The sequence below is a fragment of the Acomys russatus genome, chromosome 1, assembly GCF_903995435.1.
Source record: "Acomys russatus chromosome 1, mAcoRus1.1, whole genome shotgun sequence".
Taxonomy (NCBI): domain Eukaryota; kingdom Metazoa; phylum Chordata; class Mammalia; order Rodentia; family Muridae; genus Acomys; species Acomys russatus.
Window position 1 is genome coordinate 81,112,654 of NC_067137.1, and position 22,415 is coordinate 81,135,068.

Here is a 22,415-nt window from a genome sequence, read left to right on the forward strand (position 1 = left end):
GACCCAGGAAAGTTGGCTGGCTCGCAGTGACCAGGGGTAGGCAGAGATAACCTGGGCAGGCTGAGTTGACTTGGGGCCAACTGAAGCTCTAGAGAAACCCAGGCGACCCGAGGAGGCCAGTTGCCCTGGTCGCGGGAAAGGGTCTTATCTGGAGAAGGTACTCAACATTCGAGTCCTGTGGTCCTAGGTTCGGGACTCCGGATTTGCTCACACGTGGCTGGCCCGCGCCCAACGCTTGCTGGGCAGCCAGATGCCCAGCGTCAGCCTAGGTGTCGGCCTCCTGGCGGCTCTGGCAGCGGGTGGCGCCGTCGCCCTGCTCGGCTACTGTGTATACCAGGACCGGAGGCGGCGCAGAGACCCTGCTTTCAGGCGCTGCCTGAGGGACCGTGAGTGCCAGGCAGCGAGAGGGAAGGAGGGAGGCTAAGCCTGGGCGGGTTCCCAGACCAGCTTCCGCAGCACCCTCAGCCCGCTCATGCCTGTGTTTGCAGAGAGAAGAGCTGGACAGCCCAAGACCCAGGCACCAGCCAGAGAGGTAAAGTGCAACAGACCCGCCTAGGAGCCTTCTAGAAGCCCAAGGGGAAGAGGCCTGCCAGTGCTGCACATCTGCTTTGCAAAGTTTTAACTTTGTATTACAAAGAGGAAAGGGGGGGGGTCTGATAAGGATACAGGATGAGGGCTGCAGGAATAGTTTAGCGGTTAAGAGGATTGGTTGCTCTTTCAGACCCAGGTTTGATTCCCAGCGTCCACATGGTAGGTCACAATCACCTATAACTGAAATCCCAGGGAATCTGTCACCTTTTGTCCTCCAGGAGGCACTAGGCATGCACAGGGTGACAGACATACATGCTGGCAAAATATTCAAACATAAAAATAAGTGGGTTAGTTTTTTGTTTGTTGGTTTGTTTTTGGGTTTTGTTTTAAATATGATCAGGGCTTGCTACACACGTGTGTAGGACCAGCACTTGGGTGGCTGAGACAGGAAGGAGTTCAAGATTAGCCTGGGTCAAATGAAACACTAGCAAAAAGAGAAAGGCATCTGTAAAGTAATTTTGTAGTAAGGCACTTTTTTTTTTTACTTGAAAGAAGAGAAACTTGGACATTGCCATAGATCCCCACAGGATACCTGGGTCCCCAGGGCAGCCAACATTGGTCAAGACTTTATTTTATTTTAGATGCATGGTTCACATGCAAAGGTCAAAAGACAATGTCCATTCGCTTCTACCACTGGGCCACAGGTATCTAACTCAGGCGGTCAGGTTTGGTAGAAAGTGCTTCTCCTGAGCCATTATATGGCCCAGATTAGTCATTTTTAAAATTGTCTTTTATTTTAATGTGTATGGATGTTTTTCCTGCCGTGTATGTGTACACACTATGTGCATGCCTGGTGCATACTTGGTGCCTGTGGCAGTCAGAAGAGGGCACCTGATCCCCTACGGCTAGAACTGGAGTTAAGAAGGTTGTGAACAGTTATGTAGATACCAGGATTTGAACCTTGGTCCTCTGGAAGAGCAGCCAATGCTCTGAACCACTGAGCCATCTCTCCAGCCACACCCTTATTAGTTATTTTTAAAGAGAATTCGGTCATCTTGGTTATTGGCCCAGCTTTCACTATTAACTCACATAAGGTCAAAAGTGTAGGGTCCAGGTGCAGGTGATCAGCCTGTGGCTATTTGAGGTCCTTTATATGTGAGGCACTAAGGCAGGCCTAGCAGATATCAACAATGGCAGGAGAGTAGAACCGGAAGAGCAACAACCCCTTTTCAGTGTGACTGAGGACAGCAGCTATTCAGTTTATTGTTTGCTTAACCATTGTTTGGCTAAGCTTAGTGTCTTTAAAGTAACACTTGGCTTCTGAGTTGCATTCGGAGCAGATGTGGGTGGCGAACAGTTTTGCTCCATCCGGCTTCAGTGAGGCGAGGCTCCTGGGTGATCTGTTGAGTCAGTTAGCTTAAAAACACATTCCCTCATGTTTGCTAGTTGGCTCTGGGTGTTCTCTTAGTTGGATGTGATCTTGTTGCACAGTTTGTGGTTCCTCGCCACATGCTGGTTTGGGTTCCCAGGGGTACACAGGCAGGTGGGGATACTGTATATGCACGGAATACAGGGAGACAACAACAGTGTGTGGGAGTGCATGCAAAGACCGGAGGACCAGCCAGGGAGTGGCTCTTCCCACAGCAGAGAGGAAACAGACTCCAGCTCAGGGTAGAGAGACAGGTTCTTCAAACACATGGTTACACAGGGGATGTTGCTGGGATGGTTTTTGGAAAATGCAGTTTTCTATATCATGTTCCGGCGGCTGTCATTGATTTGAGCCAGGGGTGAGGTTGGATTTGGGGCACAGTATCAGGGAAGCCTTTAGGACTGGAGGTGCTGCACATGACAGGGATGCCAGGCCTGACCAATAAGTCAGTTTGCCAAAGGAATTGATGTGAAGAATCAGAGAAGGCTTGGTCTGAAAGCCAGGTTAAGGGGTCTAGGCTTAGTGGGAAATCACTGAGGATTTCTGAGCAGGAACATTTTTTTTTTTTTTTTAAAGCAGAAAAGGGAAGCCGAGCATGGTGTCACATGTGTTTAATTCCAGCACTTGGGAGGCAGAGGCAGGTGGATCACTGTGAGTTCGAGGCCAGCCTATTCTACAAAGTGAGTCCAGGGCAGCCAAGGCTACACAGAGAAACCCTGTCTCAGACCCTCCCAACCTCCCTAAAAGAAACAAATCCTGTAACCATGGGTGTGCTAGAAGGATTAGAAAAGAGAATAAGGTATTGCAGCAAAATAGGTGAGCAACAATAAAAATCACAGTCTCGCTGAGCAGTGGTGGGGCACACCTTTAATCCCAGCACTTGGGAGGCAGAGGCAGGTGCATCTCTGTTCGAGGCCAGCCTGGTCTACAGAGCTAGCTCCAAGACAGCCAAGGATACACAGAGAAATCCTGCATTGAAAAACCAAACAAATAAGTAAACAAACCAATAAACAAAATGGGTAGTTCGTGCTGACTGGTTAGAGGATTGAGGCAAGGGGAAAAAATAAAAAAGTAAAAAAGATTCTTGACATAGTTAAGGAAACAGGCAGGGAGTGTTCAAGGAGCAAGATGTGTGTGCAGATGTCTTCCCTGTACAGCTCCTGTCCTCCTGTGCATGCAAGATTGTTGCTCTTGCACATTTGTGTGTGTGTGTGTGTGACTATTTAACTAATGTTTCCTATTTATTACACCAGGCTCCTCATAACCTTGCTGTCTTTTGCTCTCCATTGACTGTATCTAGAATAGTGTCTGGGACATTGTATCTGTCCATAAAAGAAATGCTGAACCTTGTGGCAAGTACAGGGAAATGCCTATGTACAGTCACACATGTGAGATTGCAGTGTCCAAGGCATGTTGTCCTAAGGGAGATAGCTGAGTGTTGGCCTGGTGTCACCTTCCATAGATATCACCACAATTGTTGTGGTAACTTAATTCAGAGAATAGATCCATCTATCTATCTATTTATTGTTTTTTCAAGACATGGTTTCTCTGTTTTAGCCCTGGCTGTTCTGGAACTCACTCTGTAGACCAGGCTGGCCTTGAACTTACAGAAATCCATCTGCCTCTGCCTCCTGAGTACTGGGATTAAAGGCATGTGCCACCACTGTCCAGCTTTTATTTATTCTTATTTATTTATGTATTTTTGTATGTGGTTTTTCAAGACAGGGTTTCTTTTGTAGTTTTGGGTATCCTGGACTTGCTTTGTAGATCAGGCTGGCCTCAAATTCACACAGATCCACCGGCCTCTGCCTCCCAAGTGCTGAGATTACAGGGGTGTGCCACCACGCCCAGCCCACTTTTATTAATCTTTAAAAGAAGATAATTGGGGTGTCAATGTGGAAGACACGATATGTAGGTGGAGGTTAAAGAAAGAAAAGTCTGGACTAGACATAATGAAAACCCAAATGACATACGCAGGGCTTTTCAGATGTTATTTCACACAACATTGTTTTTATTTTTTGAGACAGGGTTTGCCTGTGTATCCCCTGGCTATCCCGGAGTTCACGTTATAGACCAGGTTGACCTGGAGACACAGAGATCCACCTGCCTCTGCCTCCCAAGTGCTGGAACTAAAGGTGTGTGCTAAAACCGCCCAGCCAAAAGATTTATTTTTATGATGTATGTATGTGTGTATGTATGCATGTATGTATGTATGTATGTATGTATGTATTGTATGAATGAATATATGCCATGTGAGTGCCCGTGATCCTGAGGCCAGAAGAGGGTGTCAGATCCCCTGGAGCTGGAGTTACAGGCCATTGTGATCCCGGTGTGGGTGCTGGGATCTGAACTCCAATCTGAAAAAGCAGCAGGTGATCTTAATAAATGAGCCATAGGTCCAGTCTTTTTCAAGTAATTCTTCAAATAACATTTTCATTTTGTAGATGAATAAGCCAAAACAAATATTCTCTCTTCCCATCTTGGCTGGCGGTTCCCTCTCTCCTCACACTAGGACCTTGCTTTCCCACTTATGCTCCTCAGGCCTACCTCATTAGATTTACCTAGGGCCCCAAGAAAGGAGATAGTGCAGACAGAAGACAAAGCCATGTGTGGTAGCACCTCTAATCCCAGTGCATTTAGGAATCTTAAGCAAGAGGATTGTGAGTTCAAGGCCAGCCTGGGTTGCATAGCAAAACTCTGCCTTAACAGGGCTGGGAGATAGCTCATATATACAGTGCTCACTGAGCAAGTGTGAACCAGAACTGGTTGCAGTGGTGTGTGCCTTAAATCCCAGGGCTTGGGGAGGTAGAGACAGGTGGATTCCTGTCTCCAAAAGCAAAGTGGAGGCTGGAGGGATGGCTCAGTGGCTAAGATCATTGGCTGCTTTTCCAGAAAACCTGGGCTCAATTCCCAGCACCCACACGGCAGCTCACAACTGTGATTCCAGTTCCAAGGGACCGACACCCTCACACAGACGCACATGCAAGCAAAACACCAATGTACATAAAATAGAAATCATTAAAACAAACAAGGTGGACAGCCCCCTAAGGAATGACACCCAAGGTTGTCCTCTGGCTTCTACTTGCATGTGCACACTGCACACTTGTACTCACATGCATAAACACAAAGAAAACATGCAGAACAAACATTAACCAACTAAATAAAAACCATCTAGATGGTTCATGAAGTCAGACATAGCCAAGGGAATCCTAACTGCAATAGTGAGTCTAAGACTGTGGTGCACCCAAGGAGCTCCTAAGAGCTTGCTGGAAATGCTCACTTCTGAGCCCTGATCCCACATTTATTTTGTAGGCCTGAGTGGAACCTGCACCCCCCGGTAGATCATTTGATGCCCTTAGGTTCTAGACTCAAACCTTTTCTCCTTGGAAGAGTGTGTTCCTCTCCCACAGGGATCTTAGACTCAACATCCTGCATTTCAACCACCTGCCAGTATTTACCCATCTGCTCTTGTTGGCATTTCAGCCTGTGTATTCACACACAAATTTACTATCTGCCTGTCATGGCTTCTTCCATTTCCTGATGCTGTTTTTTGGTGTTACAGGCCTCTCTGCTATGACCTAATTGACTTTGTGTAAACCACACCCTCATCTTCTGCAGTCAATATTAAATTCTTATTTTTCTGACCCCATTCTGTTTCCCATTTCTTCCATACTGACTTTGGATTTCCTCATAGTAACTTTCTATCTCAAAAATTAAAGGCCAACCTCTACTTGATGTGCCGGGGCAGGTTGGTTGGGGGGTGGGGGGCATTTTCTTTTTTTGAGGAAAAGGGTGGGGCAGGCAATAGATGATAGGAAAGGGAGGAGAGAGGAGCAAGGGGGCTGGGATAGAGATGGAAAACGAATAAATAAATTTTTAAAAAGGACAATCTCATCTTGGCACACCACCTTCTGTATAACTGCCTATCTTCCTAAGTGAGACAAATAATATATACAAAGGCTCTATTGCATAGCTGGCCTTCAGTGACTGTTATTTTGCTTGTATTCATTCTAGTATAAATCTAAAGGTGAGCTGATAGGTTTCCTGCAACTTTGTATTAATCTTCCTTGTATCTCAGGTGCTCTTTTCTCCACCCAAAAGTAATGCTTCTTACCTTGAGCCCCAAGGACATTAGACTTGGTGCAGGACCTGCTGCCACGCCTCTTCTAGACTCTGGGTAGGGCTGGGCTCTAGACCTCTGCCCTTGCTAGTGCTCACTAAACATGCACCCAGTAAAGTCTGTCATCACTAATTGTCCCCATTTTAACTGACCACAGGTGGCCCCTTTTCAAGCTTGCCCAAAGACCAGTCCTAGGCAGAGTATCCTTGATGACATCATCTGTGGCCTTGGCTGCCTTCCTAATGCAGGTTGCAGCAAACCAGTGTTCTAACAAGTCACCAACTGCCACTCCGCGCCATGCCACCTCACCCCACCCATGTACTTTGCCCTTCTCTTTTGAGAGTGTGAGTATAGAAGTCTTATGTTAGCTTCTTGACTAGGAATTACAGGCAAATGACAAAATGACCCCAAAGGCCAGAAAATCACTGCTGCTAAATTAGCAGGCACAGCCTGCCACCTGACCTTTCTGACAAGCTACTGCCACTGTACCAATACCAAGCTGCTGGAAGGACCCTGCTGTTTGAGGTTGCAGTCCTCCCTGTCCGGATAGCCATTCTGAGCTCGGTGTTAGGTGCAGGACTCCCTCTCCCCAGCAGGGCCCCTGGCTCTCTGCCTGACTCCATCTGGAGAGTCTTTAGACATAGATGCCCCCAACCACATTTGATATATGGCCCTTGACACGGCTCCCTGCTAGCTCTCCCCTCCCTGCCCTATAGGATAATAAGGTACTATGTTCCCGTTCACATGATAGGAGCGTGCTGCCAAATACAAAACAAGCATCCTTAAACTGCCCGGTTCCAATTATGAATGCCTAACCTGGAAGTTCCCCACCCACTCCTCAAGGGGTATATAGCCTTTGTTCTCCCCCCATTAAAGCTGACCTAGTTCTTGAAATGGTCCCTGCTCCCCTGCCTTGGTAGGCTGGTGGCCATGAGCCCCCCAGGAAAGAGGAGAGCAACACCAAGCTCTGCTAGTAAAGGTGGGGCTATTAAAATAAACAGCATCTCCTAACTGATGCCATGTCTTTTTTTCTAGTTACCTGAAAATGTAACTGCATTGTAGACATTGATTAGAAAAACATTGGTCATCCATGGGGTCCAGAGATCAGATTTAAGGTATCTTTTATGCTGTTTATCATTGAGATAGGGCTTTATTTTGTAGTCTTGGCTGGTCTGGAATGTTCTCAACAGACACTCAGTCCACCTGCCTTTGCCTCCCAAGTGCTGAGAATACAGATATGTGCCACCAGCCTGAACTGGACTAAGAGGTACTTCTTATTAAATATATATATGAATTTGTTAAGAGGTACTTTAATTATGACAGTAAGTATATACCTTATATTCATTACTCATTGTTACATATTTTTATAAATCCTCTAGTTATGGGATCCAGCAAAGAAGGAAAAACTACATGAATTTTTTTTGCAAGAGGTGCAGATGGGAAAACTTTGTTTAGCTAGAGGTAAGACTAAAACATTGTTTTAAGTTTTTAACCATTTTTCTTTAAAAACTATTTGGTTAGCCAGGCATAGTGGGATATACTTATAAACCCAAACTTGGGAGGCAGAAGCAGGAGGACTGAGTTTGAGGCTATCCTGGACTATTATATAATAAGGGAAAACAAAAAGGAAACATAGGCTAGGTGAGGTGGCATACGCCTTTAATCCCAGCATTCAGGAGGCAGAGGCAGGTGGATCTCTGTGAGTTTGAGGCCAGCCTGGTCTACAAAGAGAGTCCAGGACAGCCAGAGCTCTGTGTTAGAGAAACCTTGTCTTGAAAAACAGAAAACAAACAAACACTGATTGACTTGGTGCTCCTATTCCCACCCCCCATGTTAGTTAGCATTGCTATGTTCAATTTTGGAAGTAGAGAAATAGAGAAACAAAGACAAATATCAAAACGTTTAACTTAAAGATCCTAGTAAACACTGGGCGGTGGTGGCACATGCCTTTAATCCCAGCACTTGGGAGGCAGAGGCAGGCAGATCACTGAGTTCGAGGCTAGCCTGGTCTACAAAGCCAGTCCAGGACAGTCAAGGCTACACAGAGAGACCCTGTCTCAAAAGACAAAAACAAACAAAAAAGCCAGTAAATGAAATTTCTAAATTAGCAAATATTAAGAATCAAAACTTTAAGTCAGGCATGGTGGTGCTCACCTTTAATCCCAACACTCGGGAGGCAGAGAAAGGTGAATTTCTGTGAGTCCGAGGTCAGCCTAGTATACAAAGCAAGTCTAGGATAGCCAGGACTACAAAAGAAACCCTGTCTCAAACCTTCCTCCCTGAAAAAAAAAAAAAAAAAAAAAAAGAATCAAAACGTTTAACCTGGTGTGATAGAACATACTTGTAATCTCAAAATTCAAGAGGCTAAGGTGAGATCCCTGTGAATTTGAGGCTAGTCTAGGTTACAGAGTATCTCCAAAATATTATCTAAAACACATTATATTTTCCTGCCAGATATGGTAGCATATGCTTTTAAACCCAGCATTTGGGAGGCAGAAGCAGGTGGTTCTGAGTTCAAGACCAGCCTGGTCCATGCGTGACCTGCAGCATAGTCAGGCCTCCATAGAGAACCTCTCTCAAAACACACCACCAAACCAATTGTTTTCTGACTTGAATATTCTAAATACTTTCAAAGACAAAAATCATTAAAAATGGCCATTATACTGTTTAATTTAGTATGCGGCCAAGAGGGGCCTTTACTTTATGACCACAATTATGTCTTAACTTTCCCTTAGTTCTAGAACCACCTTACAACACTGTTAAACTGATAATAGGTAAGACCCTCACTGCACAAATGTGATCTGTAGCAATGGTGTCTGGTTCTGGTGCTAAGCGGTGCCAGAGAAAAGTATTTCCTCCAAGTTTTGTAAGCTCCTGCATATCACAGCACTTGTGTTTTTCTTTTTAATTTACTTACCTGTTTCAATATTTGGCCTCAGAGGCCAGAAGATGGCATCAGCTCTCCTGGAACTGGAGGTCTATAGGATTATGAGCTACTATGTGGGTGCTGGGAATTGAACCCAGATCCTCTGGAAGCGCAGTAAGCGCTCTTAAACCACTGAGCCACTTCTCTAGCCTCACCATGCCCATTTTCTACTTGGAAAATTTAAAAAAAGATTTATTTATTTATTTATTATTTTATACGCATCAGTGGTTTGCCTGTATGTGTGATCTATGTGAGGATTTCAGTTGGAACTGAAAACTACAGATGGGTGTGAGCTGCCATGTGGGTGCTGGGAATTGAACCCTGGTCCTCTGGAAGAGCAGCCAGTGCTCCTAACCACTGAGTATGTGTCAGAAAACCCCACACCAGACATTTCATCTCATATTTTACTGAACATGGATAGTCTACCTAAGTTAATAAAAACCACAAGATTTTTTAAAACTTGCATCACCACCCTCCATGCATCCGGTACAGATTTCCAATGCAAGTGTAAAACGTGAGCAAACTCACATCATTTCTCTCGTAAAATCATACATGCTACAGCTTCACACGAAGCCCAGGACTTTACTTCATGCTTGCATTCTTGACAGCCCATGGGATGCCTAAATAGTTGGTATGCACTTAACCCTGTTTTTGGAGACAGGGCTTATTTTTCAGTCTTGGTTTTTCCAGACAGGGTTTTTCTGTGTAGCTTTGGCTGTCCTTGAACTTACAGAGATCGGCCTGCCTCCGCCTCCCAAGTACTGACATTACAGGCATGCACCACCACCCCACTGGGCAATATGCATTTAACTTTAAACGTTTGTTGCTTTCTTGGTAATCTGTATTTTGTTGTTTGTCGAGACAGGGTTTCTCTGTGGAGCCTTGGCTATCCTGGACTCACTTTGTACCAGGCTAGCCCAAACTCACAGAGATCAGCCTGCCTTTGCCTCCTGAGTGCTGAGATTACAGGCATGTGACAGAACACCCAGCCAGCTAAATGTATACATTTTTAAAAAGTATTTTAATTTTTTCTTAAGGTGTAGAGATGGTTGAATGCCTACTAGTCTTCTGTTACCGAGCACTAGTTAGCCTGTAGGAGGGTGCATTTCTATTTTCCAGCATCCACATCAGGTAGCTCACAACCATCTGTAACTCTGGTTCCAGAAGGTGGCGGTGGTGGCATGTAACTTTATTCTCAACATTCAGGAGGCAGAAGCGGGAGGCTCTCTTGTGAGTTTGAAGCTAAGCCTGGTCTCCATACCGAGCCAGGACTAGACAGAGACCCTACCTCAAAACAAACAAAACTCAAGTCCCATGGAATCAAACTTCCTTTTCCGGCCTCTACAGGCATTGCACTCAGGTGCACATACACATCATTACTAAATTACTCCCCATAATTACTAAAAACAGTAACTTTTTTTTTTTGGCTTAAATGTACCAATCTATTTCAGGGGAACACGGAATGGGGGTTGAACATCTCACCAACGCCCTTTTAGTTTGTGGGGAACCGAAGGAGCTTCTGGCGTTTTTCAAACAAACACTCCCTCCTGAGGTATTTCAGATGCTATTGTACAAAATTCCCCTTATTTGCCAGGTGAGCATGTCTTTAATTGTCCTTGTGAAACAAACAGTAAATAGCCAGGGGGGACTTGAGTACAGAGAAGCCGTGACTAAGGATGTGGACCTCCGAGGTTCTCAAGGAGTATTTATTTCTGGGTCTACTCTTCATTAAGTTAAGACCAGCTTATTTGCTGTGTTCTGCTGAGGCGAATTGTGTGCTTTGTTATTGTATGTGTTTTAACATTTCAGTTTTAAAGCAGAGCTCTACTTCTCACCAATGCAATAAAACACAGAAATAGCTTTGTTAGTTTAAACATACCAGTGCTTTGTACTGTGATAAATAAAGCCCATTTACAAGTCCTTTCTTTTACCAGTTTGGTTAAAAACAAAACAAAACAAAAACCCAAAGTAGTTATACCTATCAGCTAGAATTTCCTGCAAATATTTGAATGTTTCAGAATGTATTAGCCATAAGATACAAACTTAACTTTGGTTCACTTTATTCAACTGCTCACATTAGCTGATGCTATTGTTTACACTCAAATCGTGTGTGTGCATGTGTGCATGTATGAGTGTGTGAGTGCACGTGCATGAATGTGTTTCTGTGTGTGTCTGGGGTAAGTCAGTTCTCTCCTTGCACCGTGTGGCTGCTATAGATGGAGCTCAGGCTGTCAGCTGCTGAGCCCTCACTAACCTGGACTCTTAAGCAAACTGCATGACTCTTCTAGAGCACAGCAGTCATAAACATGTCCAAGCTAGCCTCAGAAGGGATGTTCTCTAAAGACTTATAAATGCAGCTAGGATAAGGATGTGCAGTGTCTTCCTGACAATACAAGTCAGGAAGAAGTACTCATGCCTTGAAATGATCGGCAAGTAACTGTTTTGTGTGTTTACCAGCAACTTGAGGCAGACATGCATGAACAGAAGTGCTTGAAGAATGACCCTGACTGAAAACATCTCAGCGCATCCACAACCCAGTCAGAATACTGTGTCTGTACAGTAAAAACAACTGCTCAGTGATATTTTCATTTATTTTACTTTTAGTAATAAATTTTTTTCTATCTCATACATGATTGGACATATATTTTGCTTTTTAAAATTAACAGTCACAAAGAATGGAACAGTGGTTTATTTTTGTAATCAAGATGACCAGGCAGCTGACTCTTAAGGCCTTGGCAATGTTGCATCTTACCATTTTTACTGCACAGTAAGGCCTTCTCTGTTGATTCCTTCTGGTGAGCAGTGATTTTTCTCCGGTGGTCTCCATTCGTCAGGTAGTCATGACGATGGTGTAGCACACCTCCTGCCTCCTGCTGTGCGTCAGGGATTCTACCAGGTGAACCCTTGTTTCCAGTGCAGCAGCTGCTGGCAATCTTTCAGTCAAGTCCACGCCCAGGACAGTCTACCGAGGTTGGCCCAGGAGCCCTGCTTTGGCCGCCAGGGCTTCGTTCTGCTGAATATGGTATTCCTGAAATCTCATGGATATTCTCTGTGTCATTTTTAAATACTTCTGTAAACAATGTTCTGAACAGGTGACCTACAAATACAAGGGGAAGATCCAAGAGGTGACACAAAAATAAGCATTTTTGTATTCTGAAGGAGCCACCAATAGAAACTTTTCTTTGGGCAGCTCTACAAACTAAGTGCTATCCTCGGCTTGCACCAACCACAACTTTCACCCAATGACGAGAAGCAAAGTTATGAAGTCTCTGCTAGTCTGCCTTCATGATGGGCCTGGACTAGACCTTTTATAAATTCAAGGCCCACAAGCCTACCTCCTTATTTGGATGGATAAATATATACCCAGTAGAAGATCTGTTCCTTTTTAACGAGAAACTTGCTTCTGCATATTCTTAAATCACCTTTATTTTATTTTTCTCTTGAGCAAGATCTTGTCATGCAGCCAGGAAGGGTCTGGGATTTCAAAATCTTCTGCCTTAGGCGCCCCTCCAAATGCTGGGGCTCCATGCATACGTAACCTCCTCCACTTTCAACCCTTTTTAGTATTAACTGAGGTGACACATGCTCAGAAAGGAAAGCATCTTCTAGGGTTTCCCTCACATGAAGATCCTAGCCTATAACATCAATGTGCATATATGGGTAAAGTCCAAAAATTCACACAGGACACCAAGAGGAGGTGACGTTAGGTGGTAAGAGGGACTGTGGGCAAAAAGACACATCTTGGTCATAAAAGAGGATAATGAAGCTATTTTCTTCTAGTTTTATTTTCTCATGGTGGGTCTGTGAGTTCAAGTTTCTGGGTGTTCATATAGAAAGAATCACTGCATCGAGAAGAAATCTGGTGTATGTTACTCCTCTGTGGCAAGGACTGAAAGTTGGGTTTGCTTTCCAGTTCCCCTAACTACCTGTTCAGTGGGGACTCGACCTCACTGCTCACTGAGCATGTCTGTCCTGCTGAAAATTTTTTTTTTGTCTTTTGTTTTTTTTTGTTTTTCAAGACAGGGTTTCTCTGTGTTAGCCTTGGCTGTCCTGGACTTGCTTTGTAGACCAGGCTGGCCTTGAACTCACATTAATCCGCCTGCCTCTGCCTCCCAAGTGCTGGGATTAAAGGTATGTACCACCACGCCTGGCTAAAATTTTTATTATGGGGAAGGGTTTACAACCTTAATTTTTCTGCCTAAAATTATATCAAAACATTCTACTGTAGTGTTATTTAATATGTGAATTGTATCATTATAGATAAAATAAAGTATGGTTTTTATTTGTTTTTTATTTTATTTTATTTTATGTGCCTTGTTAATAGTGTCAGATCTCTTGGAACTGGAGTTACAGACAGTTGGTGAGTTGCCATGTGGTTGCTAGGAATTGAACCTGGGTCCTTTGGCAGAGCAGACAGTGCTCTTAACCACTGAGCCATCTCTCCAGTCCTAAAATATGGTTTTTAAAAACAAAGAGTGTCACATAAACAAGGTCCACTGTATACAAGTATGAAATTAGCAAGGAATAGCTAACACATACTCATTTAAAAAATGAATTTCAGGCTGGAGAGATGGCTCAGGGTTAAGAGCACTGACTGCTCTTCCAAAGGTCCTGAGTTCAATTCCCAGCAATCACATGGTGGCTCACAACCATCTATAATGAGATCTGGTGTCCTCTTCTGGCATGCAGGCAAAACACTGAATATGAAATATATATATATATGAAATAAATCTTTTTAAAAAAGATTTATTTATTTATTATTATTTATTATGTATACAGTGCATATCAGATAAGCAGGTCTACAAAGAGAGTCCAGGATAGCCAAGACTACACAGAGAAACCCTGTCCCGAAAAACAAACAAACAAAAACACCAAAACAACAACAAAAAACAAAAACAAAAAAATGAATATCATGCTCGGTATCTCTCCTAAACTTTGTAAGTTAAATCACCTAACAGATCAGATCTTGGCATGAATGTTTATTGACTTCTCAACAGGAAGAAGTTTTTCATTTTGAGCACATTTATAAATATCATTAAGTATACTCAGAGTAGAGATGCCGATTAGCACTGGTTTTCAGTAACACTTTGCTTTTGTTAACGCCAATCTGACTTCTCAGGACCAGACAAAAGCTCTTCCAAGCTTCTTTTGCACTGCCATCTTGACTAAGAAGCGAATGAAGAGTCTCTGTTGTACAGCCCTAACCCAGCCATTCCATACTTGGTCTATGAAACGGTCTGCCTCAATGCAGCGTAACTGTCAAGTTCAACTTGGCATCACTAGTCTTGGTGCCATGGGTTCCTGCTTTAGTGCCTCTAAGCAATGACATGTAAATGGCAGCCAGGTCAGTAGGAACAAATGAAAAATGCCTAGATGGAGTCTGTGACTTGTGACAAGGCTGGGGAATTTTTAGTGAGCAACACTTTTCATACCTCTTCAGGCTTCACCTCTCTTGTCGTGAAATCTTTAACACAGTCCAGAAAGCAGGTCTCTGTAAGTTTATTGTAGGTTCCCAGGAACTCCTTAAACTGTAAAGAAGAAGCGCTTTACGCCCTGCTTCAGAGCAGACACTCTGAAACCCACTGATGCTGACACTACCCTGGCACAGCCTTTCGTCCCCTCCTTCACCTGGACGCTTTTGCTGACTAAGGTGGCTGTAATGTACAACCCGTGCTCTTTTACCTTTCTCAGCTGCTGGTCTAATACCTAGATTTACAGCCAGCTGCAGTGGAGTGCTGTGGGATATCCTGGCCACCTACGAGGCCGAGGTGGAGGAGCACTTGAGTCCAGAGGGTCAGAAACCCAACTGAGCAACAGAACAAGATTTGGCCTCAAAAGCAAAACAGAAAATGCCTTGTCATCTAACATACACTTTGATATTTTTAACATGGATTGAGGCATAAATGCCACACTCACATATATCTTCTTGGTTTTGAGTAAATATTTAACTCATGGTAATTCCACCCACTGCCATGTGGCTGAGGCCCGCCTCAAGCTTGCTATGTAGCTCAGGCCGTACAATCTTTCTTCATGGGCTTTCCAAGTGCTGGGATTACAGACATGCATACATGCAGGTATTACTCATTTCTGTAACTAAAATAATAAACATCTAAACTGTGGGATCACTGACTCACACAGCTGCAGTTAGTGTCAAGCAATTTTTTTCAATCCACCTCTACTTACTTTGACAGTGTCTGTCCACAGCCCTGGCTGGCCTTGAACTCAGAGAGATGGGCTGGCCTCTAACATCTGAGTGCTGGCATTAAAGGTATGTGCTACCATACTTGGCTAAGATCCTGTTCCCTTAATTATAGTATCTTACCTGTTTTATTTGGTCAGATTCTGGTATCTGTGCAGCCATATTCTTTCAGTATGTTTCTTAGTCACCTTATTTCAAAGTTAAAAAAACAAACTTGTCAATTTATAAATGTATTTTTAAGCCATCCATAATCTCACAGATTTTAAGGACAACAGTTTCTTTCCTTTTTGCTTTTTTCGAGACAAAGCTTCTCTGTGTAGCCCTGGCTGTCCTAGACTCTGTAGACCAGACTGGCTTCAAACTCAAGATCCACCTGCCTCTGTCTCCTGAGTGCTAGGATTAAAGGCATGTGCCACCACTGCTGGTCAACAAAAATTTATTTTCTAATGCTAGCTATGGGATTCACAGGCCTTGTCTTAATAAAACCTGCAATACTAAGACAATGTTCCACTGTCCTGCAATGCTACTTACTAAAGCCCCTTTCATGGTAGGGATTTAAGGGAAACCAAGAAAATTCTTAAATTCTTCCTAAATTTTCTTTCTTTTTTTTTTTTTTTAATATTTATTTAATGTAATGTATGTGAGTGCTCTATCTGCATATACACCTGCACGCCAGAAGAAGGCACCAGATCACTTTATAGATGGTTGTGAGCCATCATGTGGTTGCTGGGAATTGAACTCAGGACCTCTGGAAGAGCAGTCAGTGCTCTTAACCTCTGAGCCATCTCTCCAGCTCCCTAAATTTTCATAACTATCCTATTGTCAACTTATTCTAACCCGTGTTACTAATCTACATGATACAATTGCTGACAAACACCATTTACTTTTAACAAATCCTATTTATGATTAAATCAACACTGGGTCATGAAAGATTAGAGTTCTCAAAGTTTCAGGAGTTATGTATTCTTATACAGAGTTGAAACTAAATAGGATCATTACAGACAGTTGTGAGTTGCCATGTGGGTGCTGGGAATTGAACTTGGGTCTTTGAGTGCTCTTAACCCCCAAACCATCTCTTCAGCCCTCATTTTGATTAAATCATGTAATTTAAAATAATTTCTCAGCAGGGCATGGTAGCACACAACTTTAATCCCAGCAGAGGCAGTCGAATTGCTGTGAGTTCAAGGCCAGCCTGGTCTACAAGGTGAGTCCAGGACAGCCAAAATAATAGAGAAACCCTGTCTTGAAAAACAAAACGGCTGGAGAGATGGCTCAGTGGTTTAGAGCACCGCCTGCTCTTCCAGAGGTCCTGAGTTCAATTCCCAGGAACCACATGGTGGCTTATGACCATCTATAATGTGATCTGATGCCCTCTTCTGCAGATAAAGCGCTCATATACAATAAACAAACAGACAAACAAATAAATACAAACAAACAAAACCTCCTTATTTGATCAGGTCATGTACTCTACTCACAATAATTCCACTCCCGACCACGAACGTGCCCCACACAGACCTACTGACTTTTCACTCCTTTTTTTTGTCCTTCCTAAGATGCTAGTGAAGAAGACTACTGACCCCCCCCCCACCCCCACCCCCCCGAGACAGGGTTTCTCTGTGTAGCCTTGGCTGTCCTGACTCCCTTTGCAGACCAGGCTGGCCTCGAACTCCTGTCTCTGCTTTCATGAGTTCTAGGATTAAAGGCGTGCACCACCACATCCAGCTGATAACATTTTTAAAAAAGTCATACAAAAGGGAAAGCATTAGATCTTCTATACTTGCTATGCTGGTCTCATTCTATAAATTACAACCCAGTTTTCTCTGAAGTAATAATGAAAATATAATTGTGTTTACTTCAGAGAATGCCTCATTCTTTTTATGTGTGCCAAGAAAGACAGTACTGCAACTTTATGGGTGTTAGAAAGGCCCACTGACCAGTTAGACACAGGCTTCTACAAACATGATACAATATTCTCTAGAAGGCGGTGCAGATGTGCTTCTCTTTATCCGTTCTCCGTAATTCAGCTAGAAAGCTGCGCCTCACACACAAAGGAAATAGAAACAAGAGTGCCCGAAAGCCTATTCCAACAAAAACACCAGCAAAGGGTCAGCAAAAGACAGGCATTTTTCCATGTATGAACTGCTGTACTAGTAAACACCTAATGATGGGGTTTGCTCTGAAGCTGCAGTGAGCTACTCTGACACCTGGATTAGAGTGGTGTCAAGAGAAGGCTGAGGGAGAGCAGGGGATGCATCCGCTCAGCAGGACCCAGGCCTTCTAACATGTCAGCGGAAGCCGTACAAGGCCAGCCTCCATTCTAACTGGCAGGACCAAGGGACCTGTCTTCCTCTCGTCTGTGGCCTGGTTGCGATTCCGGGTTTGCTCTACTGCCCCGTGATCAGCAGGCCTTTTGTGATAGAGGAGGCCACACAGGGAGTGATAACGAGGCAGGTTAGCCCTGCCCAGCCACAGACAAATTCAAGCAGGTGAATGAACTTTGAACAGCACAAGCTCAATGAAATCCACTCACCCAAAAGGGATCATTTTCTTTTTTCTCAAGGTATTTGTTTTCCCTTGAGACAAGGGCTCACTGTAAAGCTTGCTCTTGCCTCAAACCCATGTTCCTCCTGCTTTGGCTTCTTGAGTGCTGGGGATTATGTTAAAAACTTTTTTGATAAAATTAAACCTATTCCTGTTGAAAGACAATACTCGATAGTAAGGCTGTAGGCAAGCAGCTGAGTGTGTTAGGAGTCATCCCAGTATTAGGGAGGTGGAGGCAGAAGCATCAGCCTGGGTGGGCTTCATGAGACTTGTTCCAAAAAGGCTGCAGACAGAGAGAGATGCCTGCTATGGGGCACAGTGACAACAGTACTAAGTACAATGAGGCAAGAAGGGAAGCAATACACACAGACCCATTCTGGTCTGAGATGGCACAGGAACTCCAAACAATCTACAGAGAGCTCTGTGAACCAATATGGGAGCCCAGCAAGATCTTAGCTGAGGCACAAAAACCAAACTGCACCTGTTTACTAGCAATGATGTAATTGAATGTAATTACTGTGATTCCCTTCCAGAGAGGTTTAGAGACCAGCCTATCAAAATATGTACAACATATCTTGAAAACTTAAAAAAAAAAATTTCATCCCCAATATTCCCCACCCCCCAAATGGAGAGGCAGTAGTTGGCCAACAAAAATGAGCTCAAGGCCATTTTGTGGGCATTTTGTTTGGTTTTGGCATTTTTTGTTTTATCTTTTGCCTCTTTTTGTTTTTGTGGGAGTTGTTTCTCACTTTCTGGAAAAGAGAAAGAACGTGAAGTTGTGTAGGTAAGGAGGTCAGGAAGAACTGGAAGTAGTTGGGGGAAGGGAAATCATCAAAATATAGGAAAACAAAAATTTAATATAAACAGGAACTAAGCCGAGCGTGGTGGCACAGGCCTATAATCCCAACACTGGGGAGGCAGAGGCAGGAGGACCTCTGTGAGTTTAAGGCCAACTTGGCCTACAAATTGAGTCCAGGACAGCCAAGGCTACAACAGAGAAACTCTGTCTCAAAAAACAAACAAAATGGGCTAGGGCCAGGCATGGTAGTGCATGCCTTTAATCCCAGCACTCAGGAGGCAGAGGCGGGCGGATCGCTGTGCGTTTGAGGCCAGCCTCTTCTACAGATTGAGTCCAGGATAGTCAAGGCTACACAGAGAAACCTTGTCTCAAAAACCCAAAACAAAACAAACAAAACAAAAAAGTCAATTTCCTTCAAAGTGCTAGGCACACTTAATCCAAGTTTTACAATGATCTCAACAAGATTTTGTATGTAGGTAGATGATGCTAATCAAATGGCCTATAGTAGGTAAATAAAGACTAAACTGCAAGGAGTCAATTTACTTGATTTAAAAAACATTTCAATAATCAATGGAGTGAAAAAGAATTAATTCTAAAAGATTACATACTGTATGACTGTATTTATGAAACTCTTTTGTTTGTTGTTTGTTTTTCGAGACAGCCCTGGCTGTACCGGAATTCTCTCTGTAGACCAGGCTGGCCTTGAACTCACAAGAGATCCATCCTTCCAAGCGCTGGGATTAAAGGCGTGTGCCACGACGCCTGGCTGAAATATTCTTGGAATGACAGGATTGCGTGCATGTACAACCTAGTAGTTGCTACTGGCTACAGAAGGAAGAGGTAGCAAAGGAGTGGGCTGCATCTTTACTGTATGTCAGAAGCTGTGTCCTGAGTAAGGCACTGCACTGCAGCTCTGTAACATGTTACTCTTATGAAAGGAGGGCAGAGGGCACAAGGGATCCCTAACATCACAGCCTCACGTGAGCCGGCACTAATTTCAGAATAGCAGGCTGCAGAAATGCTCACAGTACCTGCTACTCTTCCAGACACAACTACAAGTTCCCAGCACTCATGCCAGCAGGCAGCTCAAGGCACTGCAACTCAGCACCAGAGGGTCTGTCACCCTCTTATGGCTGCTAAGGGCATTTGCTTACGTGTGTTGGACATACAAATACACACGTACAATTTCTTTTAAAGTTACATAAAGAAAACCATCCTGAAGAGGTCTAAGATTTGGAAATATAGCTTACATGGGATTAAGTAGTAAATGAGGCTACTGTTTGACAGGAACGTTAGAAGGTGAGGATGGGGCAGGCATGTCTGCTTAATCAACACACTGCCATCTGTAAGGGTCTACACTCAGGAACACACCGCAAACCAGACTAGCTACACTTCACACTGAAAACGACATATCTCATTTCCTTATTAATAGGTCCTTAGATACTTATAACTAATGCCAAAATCTGGTTCTTTTTGAGGCCAGTTTGGTCTACAAAGTGAGTGCAGGATAGCCAAGATAACAGAGAAATCCCATCTCAAAAAAAACCAACACACACACACACACACACACACACACACACACGTCTGTCTTTCCCCTACTTCTGGCCTTGTGTTTCTTCAGGTTAAAATTCTTGACTTTTTCAGCAAGAGGTGAGTGGCAAGATACAGGAAATCTTTAAATGTTTTGTATCAGGGACTGGTACATAGGGATGTGCCAATTTTCTCATGCCCCTCACACATACCTACTGCTGGTGACAATGGGTCTCACGGGGCTCAGACTGGCCTCCAGCTTGTTCTGTAGCCAAAGATGACTCTGGTCTCCTGGTCTTCCTCCCCACAGTTCACAAGCGCCAGGATTTTAAGTGTGTTCCACCATGCCCAGCTGAGTGATTTTTGTTTTTGTTTTTTTAAGACAAGGTTTCTCTGCGTAGCCTTGGCTGTCCTAGACTCATTTTGTAGACCAGGCTGGCCTCGAACTCACAGCAATCCACCTGCCTCTGTCTCCAGAGTGCTTGGATTAAAGACGTGCGCCACCATGTTAATGTCTTTTAATATGCTTTTAACGATCGCTTCCTTTTTGTGTGTGCCTGGATGTGGCTGTGTGCATGTGAGTGCAGCTACCCACAGAGGCTACAAGAGGGTGTGAGACCCACGGATGCTGTACTTACAGGTTATCGTGAGTTGCCTGACATGGACACTGAGAACCCAAGTTCAGTCCTTTGCAAGTGCTCTTAACTGTCAAGCCATCTCTGCAGCCCAGGTCATTCTTTTATTTGACGCTAATTTCCAGAAAGCACGTCAAATGGCCTGTTACCACAAAGGCGAGTACTCACTCCAGCAGGGACACTTTCCGGTTATCCCTCTGGAATCTGGGGAGAACGGACAGCTTTCGTGTGGGTCAGAGAATGGGGCTAACAGTTTTGTGGCTAACCAACACCTCAGAGAACAGAACAATTAAGTGTAAAGGTAACTTTATCAGCAAACCTTTTCTGATGCATGAGTTTCCTTTCTTCTCTGAAAAAGCAACTGCCCCTCCTTCTGCTTCAATGTCCTCAGTGAGGCTGGATTTCTTTCCTGAAAAGCAAGTACATTATGACTGCAGAAGACCATTCTTTTTAATGAAACCTACTCTCCAGTATAGCAAGCACCTTTACCTGCTCAGCTGCTACACAGCTTTAAGATATATTCTGAAGTTTACCATCATTTATCTTCGTGTGGATGCAAGCCGGAGGACAAGTGTGGAAGTTGGTTCTCCTTCCACTGTGTGAATGCTGGAATCAAATGTGTACATCCACACCCTTTATTTTATTTATTATAAAGGTTCTTCTTCTTCTTCTTTTGCTTTTTTGAGACAGGGTTTCTCTATGTTATCTTGGCCATCCTGGACTCTCTTTGTAGACCAGGCTGGGCTTGAACTCACAGTGATCCACCTGCCTCTGCCTCCCAAGTGCTGGGATTAAAGGCGTGTGCCACCATGCCTGGCAAGTTCTTCATTTTTATTACCACTGAATGACAGGATAAATCAGATTTTCCCTTGTGAGCGCAGGAGTCAAAGCAGAGCACTGGACATGCTAGACAAATGCTCCATCACCAAGTTATAACCGCAGGCCCCTTTGCCTTTTTACTAAGTGCAATTAGTTTATATAGTCTCAAGTTTATAGTTCATTAGCCTATTTTTAAAAAGAAACAATGCCATGTTATACCTTAAATGTTTCTTGTGATTTTAATAACTTTAAGGAAGATAAACAGTTCAAATATTAATTTACTTTCAGGTTAACTAGAACAACTCATGACCACTTGAGGCATTCAGACTTTAAAAATCCAGAATTTTCTTCCATTACATTTTAACACCTGTATGATATGGCCAATAAGGTACTATTTTGAATATTGCTTTTAACAATATTCTCCAAATAGCCAAAAGTGTTATAAGCTTTTTTGACTTTATCTTCACATTTATTAAGTATATGTTTGAGGCCAGTCTGGTCTACAAAGTGAGTCCAGGACAGCCAGAGATGCACAGAGAAACCCTGTCTCAAAAAAAAAAAAAAAAAAAAAAAAAAATCTATAAATGTGTTATGTGCTTTGAAACACAATGTGATGTGTCCTAGAATTTTCTACATAGCCAAAGCTGGACCTGAACTTAGGATATTCACAAGTGCTGGGAGTACAGATATAGGCCACCATTCCTGGCTTGTAATCTCTTCTCTAATACACCTTGCTTTTTCCTAAATTAATTTCTTTTCAGAAGGAAATCCATTTTTTGGAGAGGATCAAGAGAGTGACCAAGCATCCTGAAATTTATTTCTTCATCTCACAATTCCCAGAAATGTAATACTGAAAAGTAATCAACAAGCCAGTGGTGGTATGCAA

At 43.5% G+C, this 22,415-nt stretch overlaps 2 protein-coding genes across 3 annotated transcripts; one reads left to right on the forward strand and one right to left on the reverse strand.

Annotated features, from left to right (window-relative positions):
* Tomm20l (translocase of outer mitochondrial membrane 20 like) lies at window positions 1-11,861 on the forward strand. Its single transcript, XM_051146345.1, has 5 exons — window positions 1-386; window positions 489-532; window positions 7,460-7,541; window positions 10,458-10,600; window positions 11,841-11,861. Exons 1-5 carry the CDS (start codon window positions 251-253, stop codon window positions 11,859-11,861), a joined length of 426 nt encoding a protein of 141 aa, XP_051002302.1. The 5' UTR covers window positions 1-250.
* Window positions 11,862-11,955: 94 nt separating this feature from the next.
* Timm9 (translocase of inner mitochondrial membrane 9) lies at window positions 11,956-21,195 on the reverse strand. 2 transcript variants are annotated; one of them, XM_051147213.1, is made up of 4 exons: window positions 21,030-21,195; window positions 15,329-15,393; window positions 14,439-14,534; window positions 11,956-12,034 (listed from the first exon to the last, which is right to left on the reverse strand). In XM_051147213.1, the coding sequence occupies exons 2-4, from the start codon at window positions 15,365-15,367 to the stop codon at window positions 11,969-11,971; spliced, it is 201 nt and encodes a 66-aa protein (XP_051003170.1). In that variant the 5' UTR covers window positions 15,368-15,393; window positions 21,030-21,195; the 3' UTR covers window positions 11,956-11,968. The 2 variants fall into 2 exon arrangements, with proteins under 2 accessions (XP_051003170.1, XP_051003162.1); XM_051147205.1 differs by having other exon boundaries at window positions 11,963-12,103.
* Window positions 21,196-22,415: the final 1,220 nt, after the last annotated feature.